Source organism: Lissotriton vulgaris, chromosome 2_1, assembly GCF_964263255.1.
Source record: "Lissotriton vulgaris chromosome 2_1, aLisVul1.2, whole genome shotgun sequence".
In the NCBI taxonomy this organism is placed as follows: Eukaryota; Metazoa; Chordata; class Amphibia; order Caudata; family Salamandridae; genus Lissotriton; species Lissotriton vulgaris.
Window position 1 is genome coordinate 297890055 of NC_141687.1, and position 19904 is coordinate 297909958.

Below are 19904 nucleotides of genomic sequence, written 5' to 3' on the forward strand. Positions count from 1 at the left end.
AGAGAAATGGGACCGAGAACACCACTGTGGCTGGGCACTAGGTTGAGGAAGGTGTTGGATTTTCGCTGCTTCTGAAAATAGGATGGGATAGGGATCAGTACACTGGCGGACGTGTGGGATGCAAATAGGGTGGTACCATTTGACTATCTTAGAGTGGCATATGAGATGCCGCCCTCCCAAGTGTTTCAGTACCTCCAATTGCGGCATGAATTAAAGGCAAGGATACCACCAGATGAGGATGTTATGGAGACCTCACCACTAGAGTATAGATTGCTGTATGGGCCAGTGCTTACCAAAGCGATCTCTCTCACCGATCAGACTCTGGTGAGAAACACTCAGGAGGACTTAGAAGTCCTGTGGATTAGTTCCCAAGAGTGGTAGTTATTAAGGCCAGCTACAGATTTATACAGCTCAAGATCCTCATCGTGTATACTATGCCAGGGTCCTCCTACATAAAATCGGTAGAGCGCCGAATGGGAAGTGTTGGCGAGGCCACAGGCTGAGGGGTACTTTCCTTCATACACTTAGGGCTTGTCCAAATTTCTGTGAGTACTCTAAAGGGGTGACCTATATCAGAAGGCATCTCTGACATCCATTTAGACCAAGGGGCACAACTAGTATTGTTGGGGATATGGGGTGGATCAGATATATTTTCCTACCAGCTGCTTTTATTTAATCCGGCCTTCCTTCTGGCTTAGAGAGAAATGTCACACAAATGGGGCTCCCCAGTGGTACTGGTGGTGGGAGATTGGGAAAGCAAAATGGATATTTGCTATGCACAGGAAAAGGTGATTTATAAGCAGAGCAGATGCTCCAAAACGTTCAACAAGATTTGGAATGGCTAGGCGAGTGAGGACTAGAGATGTCTGCTGGGAACATGTGACAAGGACGAGGGAGTGGACTGGTATGTGGCTGCACTGGAGGGGGATATAGGGCAGAAGTATCATGACTGATTGTAAGGGTGGGATGGGACCGCCTCCTGGATCAAGTGCCAGGGGCACAGATTCCTAGCCGATGTCCTCAGTGGGTGGTGAGGGGAGTTGGGATATTGTTATGTGTTACATAAGAATGCTGTAATGTTGGAAAAACAATAAAATCCGTAATCAAAAAAAACTGTGATGAGGTCTAGCCCACCCCTTGGATTAGACTCAAGCAAAACTCTGCTCATAAGGGCAGTAAACAACAGAGGCCACTGACAGCTATCAGGCCACAGGCCATTCACTCCCAGGTGGAGGCTCTAAGTAGGGATAGTGGGTAGGCTTCTCTTCCAGCCTTGGGGCTGACAAGGAGCCCCCTATGGGCTCCGGAGCTTTCCCTCACCTCTGTGGTATCTCAGTGTGGAGGCAGTAGGCCCAGGGATTTTGCACCCTACTTTCACTCTACCTCCCGCTAGTACAGGGTTGGTATCCTGAGGCTGACCAACCAACCCAGGATCTTTACTCTGAGGCTGAATAGGTGTGAATTCTCCCTCATCCAGCCTCTCCATCTGGGCTTGCGTGCCCTCTGTTTGGAGGGTGGTACCCCCAAAGAATGTAACTGTCAGGGCAACCTTGGTGCTGCCCCTCTCAGTTCTCCTGATTCCGGGAGCAACTCATTCCCCAGAATGCAGTCTATTGGTACCTGGGGACTAACTATGACCCTCCTCTGGGTCACCTTCCAACCCCCCTCCTTGGATACCAGGGCCATAGGGTGAAAAAAGTCCTGCCCATTGGCCTAGGCTACCCTATTCGTCTGGCTGGTGTACTGCTCCAGAGAAACTAGCCTGCCCACTAACATGGTCTGGCTAGCCCTGGTGTCCCTCAGTGCAGTCGCTGAGACCCTATTCACTTTCACCTGGGTGAAGTGGTTACTTGCACCATCAACGAACACAAGCTCACCCTTTGAGTCTATCTCCCAACTAAGGGAGATCATGGCATGATCTATGACCTACCCCTGGGGACTACTTACCCCTAAGGCCATGCTGGACACCACTGTAAACGTCCCGCCAGGGGATGGTTTCTTTGGACAGACAGAGGGGCATATTTACAAGCACCTAACACCACCAGAGCGTTACCTTTTCTGATGCTCGGGTGGCATTGCTCCATACCCCATATTTACAAGGTGGTATTAGACCACTTAATGTGGCTTAATGCCACCTTGTAAATATGCCCCTTTCCGTAGCAGTCCGCTGCGGTAAAGGGGCGAGCAAGGGGTGTTGCAGTGGGCATTTCACCGCAACATCCATTGCTTTTGATGCTGTCCCATATTTACAAGGATGAGGCAGCACCAAAACCTAAGACCAGGTACAACCTGGTCTTAGGATATCAGTACGAGGAGGAATTATACATTTATCCTCGTAGTTTGCTCTTTCCATGTGCGCTGCATTCTGCAGCACACATAGAAGCAGCAGATCAACTTTAATGATTGTTTATGTGCAGGAAGGTGTCACTTTCTGCACATAAACAATTGCCTCTGCAGCTCAGGCACTCTTACAACATGGTGCAAGGATGTTCGCACTGCACTAGGCAGCTTTATTAGCACCAGCACTAGGGGAAACACAGGGATGCGCCTTATTTTTGTAAATACAGCGCATCCCTGAGTTTTGGAAATGGTGGAGCCTGGCGGTGCTGAATTTAGTGTTACACCATGCTCTGACATTTTCTTGTACGTATCCCCCAGAGTCCCCCTGCTTGTCTCTTAACTGGGAGCACGCTAAGCAGTGGGGTTGGAAATGGGGTTCCTTCGGTGATATATATGTATATTAAAAAGAAATGTTTAGCTTAGCGGAAATGGCAGTCTAACCTGTACACACAGGTTCTGCAATGACTGACCTGAGACAGGGTTAGAGGGCTACTTAAGTGGGTGGCACAATCAGTGCTGTAGGCCCACTAATAGTATTTAATTTACAGGCTCTTGGCACACATAGTGCACTTAATAAGTAGATTAAATATGCCAGGTGGATATGAGCCAATGTCACCATGTTGTCGGGAGAGAGCATATGTGCTTTAGCACTGGTTATCAGTGGCAAAGTTCTCAGGGCCTTATTTATGACCCCCTCCTTCACTTTTACGCCGCTGTTGCGGCACTTTTTGTGATGCAGGGGCGGCGTAACTTATGCTGCATGTTGTGCCATATTTACGAAGTGACGCATCTAGGCAGATGCGTCACTTTGTACGACTCTGCACTACGTTATACCTGCGTCAGGTATAATGTATGCAGGGTGGGCGTTCCCCCACATGCAAGGGTCATAGGAGTGACGCAGTGAAATCCCTAAGATTTTACTGCACTACTTCCAGAACGCCAATGCATCAAAACCTTATGCCTGTCTCATGGCAGACTTGGATGGTGATGCAGGCACATTCACATGGGGCTTGCCCCCTGTGAAAGGACACATTGCTGGAGTTGCGTCTGTTTTCAGACGCACCCCAGCAATGCGCCACTTTTGCGAATACAGTTACGTCAGGAATACTGACGTATCTGTCATTCCTTGCGACATGATGGGTCATACAGTAAATATGACGCGTCCATCAAGTTGCAAGGAGGGCGCACTGAGAAGTGTTGCATCGCTGCTTTAAGGCAGCGATGCAACACTTCTCATAAATTAGACCCTCAGAGTCCAAAGGTTCAGCATAGAGTAGGAGGAGAAGGGCTAAAGGTTGGGGGTGACCCTGCAGAAAGGGCCATTTTCCAACTCACTTTAATTAATGTAACAGGCTTATAATGTGGGTAAGAGTGAACAGTGTGCTTTCCTTTCTATCATGGCTCATCTTTTCTTATAAATACAGGTAGTGTTGAATATATGCAATGGTGCCTTTTGTACTTTATAGGGAGCGGATGTTACTGTTGTTGATTACGATGGGCGCACGCCACTCCACATTGCTGCATCAGAAGGAGACCTAGAGACAGTTCAGTACCTGCTACGGAAAGGAGCAGATTATGACGTGAAGGACAGGAGCAATGAGACCCCTCTCAAAGTCGCCATGCGAGCCAAGTAAGAACGTTGATGTATACTGGACAGTCAACATTTAAGAGCCTGATTCACAAAGGTAAACTTATACATTTGTGTAAAATGTACAGCTTTTTTGATAATCACAAACTATGGGGCATATTACCAAGCAATAGCAATAATTATCGCTATTGCTTGGTTAGAGACAAAAATTTAACGCTGAGCTGCGGCGATTTTTACCGCAAATAAACCTTGGTATTACCAAGGTTTATCGCAAATGCGATAAAAATCGCCGCAATGCATGAATATCGCTGAAAAGTCTGCGATATTCATGCATTACCGAGCTAATGCTCTTAGCCATGTTATCCACCTCCCATTGGATAACATGGCTAAGAACTGCTCAGGGCAGGTGTTAGCTTTTGGAGATATTCGCGCTTAGCGCGAATATCTCCAAAAGTTGGTAATAGGAGATAGCGATGTTAGCGACTGTATTCAGTCGCTAACATCTTGGCACGCCCACTTTGCCTGTCATTAATGATAAATATCACTGACATGCAAAGTGGGGCCCAAGATAGTTGCTATCTCCTACTAGCTGTCGCTAACTGGTATTAGCGACAGCTAGGTAATAGGGAGATAATTTTATCTCCACTTTCTTGGCTTTTAAAGCCAAAAAAGCGGAGATAAACCCCCTTGATAATATGCCCCTATGAGTTTACAAAATGTATGAAAAAAGTACTTTTATGAGGAGACACCGCAAAAAAAACCACCCAAAAATATGCCTGCTCTATCTTTTTATGTTCAGAGTTTTCCGCCCCAACTGTGGAGTCTCTTCACAGTCGTAATTCCCATTAGTAAATTTAAACTCGTAGTTTGTGAATACCGAAAAACATAAAGAGATTTTCAAAGTGTAAGTTTACCTTTGTCAATCAGTCCCATAATGTGCATCACATGTATTTTGGGTGGCTGAGCAGAACAGACATTAAAGTTTGCTGTTTTTGGTAATGTCGAACATGAAATTACAAAATATGGTTATAAATATAGTACCCATCACCCTAAATAAGGCTGCTCCTAAAACACCACTTCCCAAAAATGACCATGCACACAACCAAATTTCGTCCAAATTGTATCTTTTGCACAGTTGTTTCAAGCTTTTTACTTATGGGACCGATTATTTTGCTTATAAATTCATTTCCAATAGTGTTTGACTTCCTCCAATTTCATCATTGGGTACAGCATAGAAGTGTTTAATTGGAAGCTTCCCTGCCTACCCGGCTTCTGCTCCAAAATTTCAGTACAGCGTGCTGATGACACTACTCATCCTCCGGGTTTGACACATTTTGTCCAGGCTCTAGTGACTGGAGTCCAGATTTACAAGAAAGTGACGCAACTGTAGAGATGCGTCACTTTCCCTGCGCCACCCCGAGAAGCCCTTGCGCCACCTTGATGAGCCGTATTTACAATACGGTGCACCATGGTGCAAGGATTGACAGATGCTTCAGGAATTCTGACGCATCTGTTGGCGCAAAAGTCACGCATTATTGGAGTCATGTTACAAGCACAACGCAGCTCCAGCAATGCATGTTGAGGCCTATCCTCATTGTGCTGTGTCACTCCTTACACCTGCTCCAAGCATGTGTAAGGAGTGCCGCAGTGGCGTCCTACAAGTGACGTAGTGAAATCTTCTAGCTTTCACTTATTCGCTTCTACAAGGCTTTCTTGCGTGGGAACGCCCACCCTGCATACATTATACCTTACACAGGTATAATGTGACGCAGGGCTTTACAACGTGACGCATCTCCCTAGATGTGTCACCTTGTAAATGGGCTGCATTTTTACACCACCGCTGAGTCACAAAAAGTGACGCAGGGGGTTTGTAAATCTGCCCCTAGGTCCGTTAAATTACTTACACACTGATTAAAGGGTCTGAAGCTGTGAATATTCTGGCCAACTACCTGAATACTGTTGCAAGTGGGAATCCACGCGAGCAGAAATAATCCACAAATCTAACCTGAGTACAAATTCATGTATACTTTATTAATATACACTGGGATGTGTGATCCTGTCTGTGTCATACAGAGAATACCAGACAACTGTAGACAGCCCACTATATATACGTTCCCCGACCATTTGAAACATAACAACCCACAAGCCCACCCCTACAGGGAGGCTCCAGTTCATAAATTGATGTTCAACAAGTGGCTTTGTCTCAACAAAACCGAGGGCCATACATTCAAAAAAGGGTGATACATTATCGCTGCTTTTATCGGCAGGAAACTGCTGCTAAAGCGGGGATAATGGGCTTGATAATATGCCCTTGTGAATTCCCATAGAAGCCCAGGTTCTGATGTTAACCTGGGCTTCTATGGGAATTCACAAGGGCATAATATCAAGCCCATTATCGCCGCTTTAGCGGCAGTTTCTTGCCAATAAAAGCAGCGATAATGTATTGTACTTTCTTGATCATATGGCCCCGAATCCCAAAGACCTATTCTCAGACTAACAACATGTCTCCGAAATCTCAATAAGCTATCAGCAAAGCCCTTTTGATTGTTGTTTCTTCCCTCATTCTCAGGCACCTCTGGTGTGAAGAAGAAAGGCTACCGCTGTTTCAATAGACTGCCGCTGCTGAGAATACTGAAACCGTCCCTTCAATAACTTCAGAATTGTCTTTCAAGACATCGTACCCTCTGGATTTGACTACTGCCGCTCTTCGTTCCTTGATTCCAGAAATTAAAACGTGCATACATGCAACTACAGAAATATACTTAGGCCTGATGAGTAGCTGGCTTGTTAGTAGGGCAACTTATCAGCCACACTTTGACAACTTGTGGATTCACACCACGTCCTTGGCACACTTCAGATGTTTCTGCTTCACACCGAAGACCCACCATACAAAACCCCATACTTTGCATAAACACTATGGGCCTCATTTATGAAAAGTGTTGCATCGCTGCGTTAAAACAGCGATGCACCACTTTTCACTGTGCCCTCCTTGCTACACCACGGGTGCGCAGTATTTACTGTACTGCCCTCCATGTCGCAAGGAGTGAGAGATGCGTTAGGAATCCTGACGTATCTGTAGGTGCAAAACTCATGCATCACTGGAGTTATGTCGTAAGCATGGCGCAACTCCAGCAATGCATGGGGAGGCCTATAAACATTGCACTGTGTCACCCCTACACTTGCTATGAGGCAGGCATAAGGTTTTGACGCAGTGGCATCCTAGAAGTGGCGCAGTGAAATCTGATAGATTTCACTGCGTTACATCTATGAGGCTTTCTTTCCGGGAATCACCCCGCATACATTATACCTGAAACAGGTATAATGTGGCGCAGGGCTTAACAAGATGACCCATCGCCTAGATGCATCAGTTTGTAAAAATGGCGCAACGTGGCGCATTGTTTATGACACCGTTGCGTCACAAAAAGTAACGCAATAGTAGCGCAAGAGGCTCATAAATAGGCACCTATATTAGAAAGAACAATGGTGTGTTATGACAACAGTCAACAACGTTTTTACCCCAAATAAAGTGGGGGGTCTCATCTGGACCCTTAAGATAAGGGACACCTGATAATTCAATTGTCATAACGAACCATTTCCGGCCTTCTTAAATCTTAAAAGAGGCTATTGTTGGACATAGCTCATTCATAAATAGTCGGTTTTGCATATTAAGAAATCATATTCTATTTTGCATTGTGTCACATATTATTCCTTGGTTCTTGTCACTTGAGACACCGAGCACGATCTGTTTTTCAATATAGACATTCATTTCTTGTGCCAAACAGTATTTGGACTCTTTATTTTTTTGTGTATAATAGTTTCTCTTTCAACATCCTATTTCTCCGTTTGAATTTGCCATTGTAAATGTGTTATCATTTCGCGCATTGTCCACAAGAACCATTATTTTTCCTAATATATTGTATGCCCTGCTTCGCTGTGAGTGAGGTTGCCCTTGTTTTCCTTACACGTTGCATAAAAACTATGGGGGAGATTTTCAAGCCCCTTGCGACACTTTTACGCCCCCATTGAGTCACTTTTGTGACTCAGAAGCGGCGTAAACAATGCGCCACGTTGCAACACATTTACGTGACGCATCTAGGGAGATGCGCCAGGTTGTAAAGCGCTGTGTCACATTATACCAGTGTCAGGTATAATGTATGCAGGGTGGGCGTTCCCACGCAGGAAAGCATTGAAAGCATCGTAAAAGTGACGAAGTGAAATCTACAGGATTTCACTGCATCGCTTCTACGAAGTCAGTGCATCAAAGCCTTACACCTGCTTGAACCAGGCAAAAGGAGTGACGTAGCACAAGAGCAATAGGCATTCCTGAGCATTGCTGGAGTTGTGTTGCGCTTGCGACACGACTCAAGCAATGTGTTGCCTTTACGACAACAGATGTATGATGCGCAGCATTGTAAATGCAACGCATCCATGGTGGCGCAAGGTTTTTTTGCGTCACGCAATTGAACTGACGCATTTCTGCTAAATTGCAGTGATGCGGCAGTGCTTGTAAATCTGCCCCTAAACACCTTCAAACAGAACTGTCCCACCAGGAGCACTATAGTTGCAACACTGGCAATCCCTCCACACAAGCAAATCTACATTGGAAGCAGATAACTCAGTCATTTCTCCTCTCCATGCTGTTCTCAGTAGCCTGCATCCTCCCCTCATCTGAAAGCAACGTCTAACTCAAGTTACTACTGTGCTCTCTAGTCTCTCCCAGATGCCCTTGTGACCCTTGTGAGTTTAACAAAACATGTTGCACTCCACTGTGATCTGCGACTTTTTGGGGTGTTGGGATGGTAAGTGTCCACATGGCCGAGCTACGTTGTTAAACACTCATTTAGGCAGTGTTCCATTTTATATTATCTATTTGCTGTCCTTGGGTGGCTTTCTCCCCTACCAGAGTTCTAATAATAACTCGTCAGTGTTGTGTCTGTCCTACTGTGGTTACGGGTTAAAGTAAGTGTTATGTGGCCACCCTCACCAACTATAACTTCCAACAATAAATAAAAGGTTGGAATACCAAACTCTGTGGGACTCATTTACTATATTTTGATGCACGGCAGCGCAGCAGGCCTTTCGGGCAGGTCTGCCGTGCGTAAAAATACGGCGCATTGCTGTTCTTCTCCCCCTGTGCTGGAGCACCAACAGCGGCAGTGCGCCAACGCAGGCGCCCTTGCATCATGTTGTGGGGATGATTGTTTGTGAGCAGGAATGGACACTTTCCTGCACTAAAACCAATAATTAATGGGATTTCCCTCTTTTTAGGTGTAGGATTCTGGCACATTCCCAGCTTTACACAACATTGTAAATTTGGTAATGTGTCAGGTTCCATGGATGTTGCGTGGAAAAATCCACAGCAACACCCATGGAACGGCCCTTTCACGCACAGTAATGTGTGAAAGGGGCCTGTATTTTATACGGTCATGAAAAGCCACACAGGCTGATTTTACACAGCCAAGTAAATATAAGCAAGCTGATTGTGCTGCTGGCACGTCAAAGAAAGTTATGCATCAGTGGCACAATGGACTTGTAAATGAGGCGCTAAATACTTTAACATATTAGGTAATTTGGAGTCCCGTTTGCATCGGTATAGAACCAGTTGAGGCCATTTCTCTCCCAGCTACACGGATGGTACTTGAGAAATACTAACTGTACCCATTATGCCTGCGAGGATGATGAACTGTAGCTGTTGAACCTGTAGGTATTATCATCTGTACAACATGTGCGTGCCATCAAAAAATGATATCTCTTATACCCGCCACCATGGCTATCGACTGCACCTGTAGCCCCCTTCTCGTATCACCAAACTTGAATGCTAGGAAGCACTACTGTAAAGTATGGAGGCAACAGTCACATATTACAGAGAACACTACAAACATCAATAAACTAATTCAGTAAGTCATTAGGAGAGCCATTCTCTCGGTTGGTAAATGTTGCAAAACTAAAGGTGAGATATAGTTTGGATGCCAGCCTTCTGAACGGTGTATGGTAACATCCTGTGCAACCCGGCAGACCCAGAATAGGCACCAATATTTACTGGACATCCAGGAAGGATGTCCATCTCCTTAGGACTGATTGTGAGGGCCAATGAGGCTTCATCACATTGTGGCAACTTGTGTAGGCCCAGACACCATCTACAACTAAGTGAGGTTAAAGGTTCAAGGTTTTTTATTAATGTTTAGACACTTGTTTTTAAAACAGTAAAACAATGATACACATTATAAAAGTACTTTAAAATGACCCAGACCCCTCTCCCCACCTCCCCCCAATCAGACCAGTTCCACACACGTATAATGTGTCTCTCAGAAAACCACAATAACATTGGTCTTACAAGGGCTTGAAAGTCTATACAAACATGGGGCATATTAACAAGCCAAAGCGAAAATTATCGCTGCCCGCGCCTAGCGCGAGTTTCCCTATCGACGGCTATCGCTGGAATTCATCGCCAAGCTAGCGCTGTATTTACAACGCTTAGCGCATTGGTGATGAAAATTCCAGAGATAACGGAAACCAGCAAAGTATGCCTAAGACTAGATTTTAGCAGACGTTAAAATCCAGCGTTAATAGCCGGTTAGATTAATTTTGTTCATCGCTACGCCGGCTGGGGCATTGTTGTAAATATCGCAAAGCTGCCTTCGCAATATTTTCCCATGTAGTCTATTGAGGCATGCCTACTTTGCATCTCATTAACAATGCGATGCAAAGCGGGTTCTAAATCAAGGAAACACAGGCTAGCGTGTCCTTACTAATATTGCGATAAAATTATCGCAGTTTTTCGGTCAAAAACAGATGCTAAAGCGGCGATAATTTTATGTCCCCCTCTTGTTAATATGCCCCTCTACTTGCCCCGAGCCTTCACACATGTAATCATAGTCCCAACCGGTCTTGTACTATAGTCAACACCATTTTATCCCAAACTTATTTTGAAAGTTTTGCTAAGGCACATTTTTCATCTACATTTCTGGTGTTTTATATTATATTTTATAAAGAGAGGTTTTAAGATCAAATAGCGGGCCCAAACATTATCATTTTGAAACCTTAGCCCACACCTGCACTTACTCTCAGCATCTAAAAAACATGCATCACAATTTTCTTTGGTCCCGAAAATTCAGTGCGACCCGAATTTTTATTAGAAGTAGTAGTGGATGTCAAGCGTCCGGGAGTGCAGATATGTACAGCAACACCCTCTGAATTTCCCAGGATTCCCACATATAGTTGGCTGAGGGCTTTCTCTTTACGTACTCCATATCCTGGAGCCTAGGCTCTCTTGTACATGTCTCTTTTAATTCCCTTTCGAAAGGTGAGAGGACAGGCCTCAATCATCTTAAATGTCACGATTTTTCGGGCTGTATATATTTTACCTTTTCTGTTTCTGACCTGCCCATTTCATTAGTACAGAAGGCTGATACCCTCTGAACCTCCGAGGACGAGAGTTTGTCCCAAAATCGCCGGACACACCCTACATCTAAGTAATGTGATGTACTAGACAACAAGACACCAGGGGCCTCATTTATGAGAAATGACGCATCGCTGCGTGAAAGCAGCGATGCGTCACTTCTCAGTGCGCACTCCTTGCGTCATGATTGATGCGTCATATTTAATGTATGGCGCATCATGTCGCAAGGAGTTACAGATACGTCAGTATTTCTGACGTATCTGTAAGCGCAAAAGTGACGCATTGCTGGAGTGTGTCACAAAAGTGACACAACTCCAGCAATGTGTCCTTTTACATGGGGCCAGGCCCATGTGAAAGGGACTGCGTCAGTCTTACGCCTCCTGTGAGGCAGGCGCAAGATTTTGATGCAACGGCGTCCTAAAAGTGACGCAGTGAAATCTCATAGATTTCACTGCGTCACTTCTACGACCCTTCCTTGCGTCAATACTCACCCCTTGCATACATTATACCTGGTGCAGGTATAATGTGGCGCAGGGGTTTACAAAGTGACGCATCTACCTAGATGAGTCACTTTGTAAATATGGCGCAACAAGGCGCATTTTTTACGCCACTAGTGCGTCACAAAAAGTGACACACCGGCGGCGTAAAAGTGACGCGCAGCCTCATAAATGAGGCCCCAGGCACTGCTCTCAGTGGCATTTCCTTGGTTTCTTTCCTTCTCAGATTGACGGTTGTGAGAAAAATTGAATATTAGTTGGTGGGGTTTTTAGAACTCCCAAAGTAATAATGTCAATTATCTATATCAGGTCCGGTTAGGATTCTTTAAATCTAACCTTAGATCAGTTCCGGGTAGTGGATTAGCAAGGAGGGTGCGGGCGGTGGAGGGGGTGCTCCACAGCGGGCATGAGTATTGGGGCTGCAGCCTCCACCCCCCACCCCTCTGGTCTCTCATGCAGCTGCCACGGGCGGCACAGCAAAAATCGCCCCCACCCCCCACTCTTTCAAGCACCCCACCCCGGGCGGCAAAAGCAGTGACCGCCAAAGGCGGCACAAGGGCTAGCTACTCCACTGGTCCCGGGTAAATGTGGCACACAGCAAGCACGCTTAACTCAAAGAAAACAAGTGTAAAGCATTTCTGCTCTCTCCATGCGCTGGCGCACTGTGGGATAGTGCAAGGGATCCTGCATTACAGGCAGGGTTTTTCTGTGCAGGAAGTAATACCTTCCTGCACAACAACAATCCGTAGAAGCATTTTACACTTTCTATGTGTGCCGCAGAATGCAGCATAAGTAGAAAGTTGAAATAACGTGGAGAAATATGGATATTGCTCCTCCTTATGCCTCACTTTTTAAGGCATCACATATTGATGTGTTCGCATGTTTACAAGTCTATATAAATTTGAGATTGTGCCAAAATTCATGGGTGTATGCACGAGAAAGCCCTTGCTCCACCTATGGAACGCCTTCCAAGAAGAAATGTAATAAGCAGAAGCAGCTGCTTTGCGTTAGATTTCTTTACAAAGCTACACAAGGCCACGCAAATCAGCCATGCATGGCTTTGTAAATATTACTGAAGCATTTTCTTTGTTCTTGCGTTGCCTTGTGTGATGCAAGAACAACGCAAAGGAATCATGCATAGGGACCAGCGTATATTTTTACCAGTTATGATTTCAGCGGTATCTTCGTTAATCACTGTTTTTCAATCTTTAATGTTTGAAAAGTTCCAAACAGTTTGGTAAATCACTGTTTTTCACTCTTAGCAATACACTATGAGCCTTGAACATAAGTGTCAAGCCAGTCTTAGAGTTTCAGGCCAACCACGATGAAAGTCGGATGCATGCTTGTGGGCTCGGGAATCCCCATGTTTGCCAATTGGACTTCTGACTTTACTACAGTGAAAATGACAATTTCTAGTTCTCACTGGGAGGACTTGTAAAGTTTGAATTTGACATTTCCTTCTTTTAAGTATCTGGCACATTGTCTTGTGGGCTACTCAGGCCTGCCTTAGGGGTTACTTATAAAATATTAAGAAGGAAGGTTTGGCCTTGCCAAAAGGATTATTTTGCCATATTGAGTTCACAGTTTAAAGGTTGCCTGACTAGACTACAATAGCAGACCTAGACCCATTTTTTACTTTGTCACAGCAGTTGTGGTGCAATAAGTGCTGCAGCCCACTGGTGACATACTTACTAGCCATGGGTATATTTTGGGCATATGTACAAGACCCTATCACCACGGGAGCGTCATTTTTTCCAAAGTTCCTGTGACGATAGGGGCTTCACCTTATTTACAAGGCACCGTTAAGCCACTTAGCGTGGCTTAACTCCGCTTTGTAAATTTGCTACACTTTCACACAGGTATCTGCATGAAAGGGCGTGTAGTGGGTGTTGTAGTGGGTGTTCCACCGCAACACCCATCGGTTTTTTACGCTGCCCCCTATTTACAGGGACCTGTAAATCTGAGCCACCACCAAAAACTAAAGCCGCTCAGCAGCTGGCGTTAGATTGGTGCAACAAGGAGAAATACTTTTATTTCCCATCATTTTGCTCTTTCTATGTGTCCTGCATTCCGCCATTAATGATTGCTTATGTAATAATTTGCAGGAAGCTATCCCTTCCTGTGCATAAATAATCATTAAATAATGACAATATGCTATTTCATTGTGTGCTGTAGAATGCAACACACATAGAAGTAACATATCACTATTATTGATTGTTTATGTGCAGGAAGGGACGCCTTCCTGCACATAAACAATCATTCTCTACAACGCAGGAGGCAACTTTGCACTATCGCACAAGGGTGTCTGTGTTGGCGATAGGCAGCTATTTTCAACGCCAGTGCTGGGGAAACCACAGGGCTGCGCTGTGTTGTAAATATGGCACATCCATGCGTTTTGCATTTCCTTGTAAATATGCCCCTTATTTCCCTTTACAAGCTCAACAGTGAAAGATTTGTTTGAAGCATGGTGGACTGCATCGTCAATAAAACCAAAAGAAGGGTAATCATCCTTGTGTTATCAATTTTGCCTACAAATAATAATTTCCTACATGAGATAGCTCTTTCTGAATGTCTTTCACCTGATAATCGTAAATATATATGATCATTTTTTTAGGACAGGGGATATTCAGACTCCCATACAGACAGGGGTTCATTTACAAGACCCTTGCGCCGCTGGTACGACACTTGACCCATATTCAAAGAGGCGCACAGGCGGTGCAACAGGCTTGTAAATAAGCCCGACAATCTTTTGGTTAGTCAGAAATTTGTCCTTCTCAATTTTGCAGTTAAATTGTATCATTTCTGTTTTAGTTCGATTGTTGCCTGGAGTGGACGATAGTCTTTCATTCTGTCACTGCTCTTTCTATATGTTTCATTTCGTTGACTGGGTTAACTTAATACATTAGCACATACACCCCATGTCGAATTACTAAGGGCCTCATTTATGAGGCCGTGCGTCATTTTTATGCCGCCGGTGCGTCACTTATTGTGACGCACCAGCAGCGTAAAAAATGTGCCTTGTTGCACCATATTTACAAAGTGACGCTTCTAGGTAGATGCGTCACTTTGTAAACCTCTGCGCTACATTATACATGCGCCAGGTATAATCTATGCAGGGGGGCGTTCTGACGCAAGAAAGGGTCATAGAAGTGACACAGTGAAATCTATAAGATTTCCCTGCACCACTTCTAGGACGCAAATGCATCAATTTCTTATGCCTGCCTCACAGCAGGCATAAGACTGGCGCAGGCCCTTTCACATGGGGCTTGCCCCATGTGAAAGGACGGTATGCAGACAAAATATCGAAATTAAAATATCGATATACAATAATATCGATGTTTTAATTTCGACAGTATAGAATATCAATGTCCAAAATATCGACAGACAGAATATCGTTTTTTTAAGGTATGTATGTTACTAATATCGAATTTTACTAATATCGAAACATTTTTTAGTGTTATGTATTTTATTATGTTGTTTATATGTTTGTTAAACATGTTTTGTAATGTATGTTTGAAAATTTGTAAATTTGTTTAAATTTTGCGTTTTAGTATCAGAGCGGGTTGTGGGTTTATAGGGGAATAGGGTGGGAAGTAATTTAATAATAATTAATTAATTAATATATGTTTGTAAATATTTTTAATTAATAATTAATTGGTAATTAATTAATATTAATTAGTTAATTAATTAATATAATTTTTTACATATTTTTAATTAATAATTAATTGGTAATTAATTAATATTAATTAGTTAATTACATTAATTAGAGTAATTTTTTATATATATAATTTTTTGTTATTGTTAATTAATTCATTGGGAAAAAATAATATTAATTATTAAATTTAATTAATTACAGCTAATGTGCTAATATATTTACTTTATTGTTATTGTTAATTAATAATTAATTGGTAATTAAATAATATTAATTAATTTTGGGTAAAGGAGTATTTTTAGGGTTCAGGGTCAGTTTTGGGTTTTTGGGTAAAGGGGTATTTTTAGGGTTCAGGGTCAGTTTTGGGTTTTTGGGTAAAGGGGTATTTTTAGGGTTCAGTGTCAGTTTTCAGTTTTTGGGTAAAGGGGTATTTTTAGGGTTCAGGGTCAGTTTTCAGTTCTTGGGTAAAGGGGTATTTTTAGGGTTCAGGGTCAGTTTTCAGTTTTTGGGTAAAGGGGTATTTTTAGGGTTCAGGGTCAGTTTTCAGTTTTTGGGTAAAGGGGTATTTTTAGGGTTCAGGGTCAGTTTTCAGTTTTTGGGTAAAGGGGTATTTTTTGGGTTCAGGGTCAGTTTTCAGTTTTTGGGTAAAGGGGTATTTTTAGGGTTCAGGGTCAGTTTTCAGTTTTTGGGTAAAGGGGTATTTTTAGGGTTCAGGGTCAGTTTGGGGTTTTTGGGTAAAGGGGTATTTTTAGGGTTCAGGGTCAGTTTTGGGTTTTTGGGGTACAGTCGTACAGGGTAAAAATAAAATAAATTTAAATTAAATCAATTAAATTAAATAAAAAAAATACATTACATTATTCAGTTTTTAATTTATTTTAAATGTATATGTATTAGTTTTAATTTTTTAATTATGTTTTAATATTTTTATTTAATATTTGTAAAATTATATGTATTTTTAAATTATTTTTACATTATTATTAATACATTTAAAAAACGATATTTTTAATTTCGATATTCTTGTACTACGATATTATTTTTTCGATATTTTTGTACTTACCTTTATGAAGATATGACTCCGATATTTTTGATTTCGATATTTTTGTGTCGATATTTTTGTATGTAGATATTCTGTCTGTCGATATTATGTCAGACATTCGAAAGGACACATTGCTGGAGTTGCGTCACTTTTGTGACACACTCCAGCAATGCGTCACTTTTGCGCTTACAGATAGGTCAGAAATACTGACATATCTGTAACTCCTTGTGCCATGATGCGTCATACTGTAAATATGACACATCATTGGTGTCACAAGGAGGGCGCAATGAAAAGTGACGCATCGCTGTTTTCACTCAGCGATGCGTCACTTTTCATAAATGAGGCCCTAACTGTTTAGTTTTGGACTTTTTGGGCCATATTTATGAACCCAGTTGTGTCGCGCTTGCATCACGCAACATGATACAGGCACAATGCAACTCAAAAAAGAGAATTGGCTACATAAATCTGGAGTAAAGCAACGCAGAGCACATCGCTGCCTTGCTTTACTCTGCCCAGCGAAGGCATTCCAATGAAACATTTCTCCTTGTTGCGCCTGTTTAAGACCAGGTTTTCCCTCATCTTAATTTATGGTGCTGCCCCATATTATGCTGTCCTTGTAAATATGGAGCAGCAGCAACATCAATGTGTGTTGTAGTGGAACACCCATTGCCCACCCCTTTAACGCTAGGTATAGCGTGAACGAGAGCCTTATACACAAGGTGGAGCTAAGCCACGTTAAGTGGCTTAACGCTGCCTTATAAATAAGGTGAAGGCCCTGTCACCACCACAGCGTCAGAAAAAGTAACGTTGTGGTGGTGTAAATATGCCCCTTTGTCTTTTCCTTTGAGTGACATGACAACCTGCATTTTTTTGGCAATTTTGTATAGCGCAAACTCGACCTGAAGGTATTGGAGCACCAGTTAGGTTACATTTATGTTTTGGTAGTCAAGGGGAGATTAAGGGATTTGCCCAGAATCACAGGATGTTGAGCCAACGCCAAGGCTATAACCTGGTTTCCCTGTTCTAAAGTAGGCAATTGGTTTACCTATAGTAGAGTGTAAAGATTAACACTCCTGTGAGAGTCTGCCAAAATGTAGACTTTTAGAGGCACTTGCATCAAGCATTTTTGTCTTCGCTAAGGGGCCGATTAGCAGAATCTACCCATTTGTGAATGCAAAAAATGCATTTCAGATGCAGCAAACCCTATTTTGCAATTTGGTTACCTATTGCTGAATCGCAAAATGGGTTTGCGATTTGCTATTAGGAAGGGGCATGTTTAGGGCGTCCCTTCCGAATACTAAATCGCATCAGTGTGTAGGAATGTTTTGTGACCAAAATGTGGCCGCATAACATTCACATTTTACCACCTACTGTATGTAGGTGGTAACCCATTCACAATTAGGAAGGGGTCCCCAAGGGACGCACCTAAAGTTCATACATATAACCCTTAGGTAATGGAAGAACTTTAGAGAGAACAAGTTGTAATCTTTGATTACCATACATATTATATGTGTGAACCCTAGAAACCTCAAAGGCAAAAAACAGGTGCTCAGCTCTTTGTTGGTCAGGTCCACCTGATCATTATACGGCCCCTGATGTCAATGCTCTGGGCTTGTGTTTTTTGTGGCTTCACTTTGTCAATTTCGGGGTGGCCCGAAACCACTCTAAAACCACAGGTAGCTGACAGGAAGGGGCGTTGATGAAGAATTCCCTGGATCCAGTCTGCTGCCAGATAAAAGATCCTTAGGTCAGAGATAACCATCAGAAATAACTCCCTTAATCCTCACTCTTAATTTGTTACAGTGGAATAGCCAAGAAAAGGCAAAACCAGGGTACAGGAACTATAGCTTCCAGCATTTGCCCAAACAAGGTAGCTGCCTTGGTGTGCAGGAACGGGCTTCAAGAGTCTATATGCAGAAGGTGCAGGGGACCGATGAGGTTAGGCAGGGGCCTGGGGTACAAACAAAAAACACACCCTGTAACCACCAAAGCAACATAATGTCCATGGTACTAATAAAAAATGGGGTAGAAATGGCAGAGAGGAAACTGTAACATAGCAAAGGAAAGGGAGACTGGAACCAGGACGTGGGATAAGAGGGTGGTCACCTAGGTAATCAGGAGCTAGCTCTAATTTTCTATTTATCTGTTTAGTCATAAAGAGCTAACAACACCTTTATGATCTTTTGGCAGTAAAGCAAGGCAAAATCAGCAAAGAACATTTGCAAGGTTAAGTGAACAGTGGTGACAGGAGATTTCCACATTTATAGCACAATGCAGCAACCAAAGAGGAGAGAACAGGGCAGCTCCATATCTACTAGGAGATGACGCTGCTGCTCTGTTGCCCATTTCTGGTGCACTTTCAGGCTGCCTGGGGCAACACACACACCTTTGGTGGTGAGTGCAAGTTGTCTAGCACAGCTTTTACATGGGAAAAGTATCCTTCCAGTACAAAATACTATGCTTAGATATAGTTTAAAACGTTCAGACATTGAATGCATACATTACAGTGCAGCATATATTTTTCTGTCTTAGTGCCTGCCTCTGGAAGTTTTATTTCAGGCACAAAGCCCCCTGTAGCATTGTTAAAAAATAGGGCTTTGTGTCGAAAACCATGAGTGGTTTGCTTTTAGTACAGCTCAAGATCCTGCATAGATTGTACCATCGTGGTGGACAGGCAGGCACATTCATACATATGATTTGGGTACGCACTGTTATTCAAAGATATTGGGCGGGAATTGTGGGACTTATGGATAGTGTATTGGGCGAACAAATTGATGGAACTATAAAAACAGCTCTTCTGAGCGCCTTGGGGCCAACGGACCTTACCGCTAAAGGGCGCATGTGGGTTACCTTGGGACTGATGGCAGCGAAACGTAATATAGTCAGGCTGTGGAAGGCCCGGTAACCGCCCAGATTAGTGAATTGGAGCAAGGACATGGACTGGTGTATGGTCACTGAGAAAACAATTTATGTGGCTTGAGGTGCCCCAAAAAGTGGACACAGATCTGGGATAGCTGGAACACATATAAGGGTGGGATCTGCGAACCCCCGTTGTCCAAGGATGATACCATTGCACAACGACTAAGCGCACTGCAACTGTGATAAATATGGCCGACGTTGCTCGTGGGAGGTGCACCTCCTCTGGTGCTTTCTTGCAGTATCACTACGATAATATGTGGTTGTAATGATTGTTGTCTATATGTTACACCTGATTTCAATAAAAAGACTTAATAAAAAATTACATGAGTGGTAACTTGGGCATGCATAGCAGGGCAATTCACTTTTTGCGTTAATTATAGATCCACCTTTCAGCATTAGAAACCAAATAGCGTTTCAACATTATGCAACAGTTTGCATAACTTTTTTGTGACCATGCACCATCACAAACTCTT

The 19904-nt window shown here is 43.3% G+C and overlaps 1 protein-coding gene across 1 annotated transcript in view; it reads left to right on the forward strand.

Moving 5' to 3' along the window:
* Positions 1-19904, forward strand: part of LOC147730217 (uncharacterized) — a 330076-nt gene that overhangs the window by 194090 nt on the left and 116082 nt on the right. Inside the window, exon 3 of the mRNA XM_086958528.1 lies at positions 3807-3970. Coding sequence (XP_086814654.1) covers positions 3807-3970 — 164 coding nt within the window. The remainder of the gene's footprint in view (positions 1-3806; positions 3971-19904) is intronic.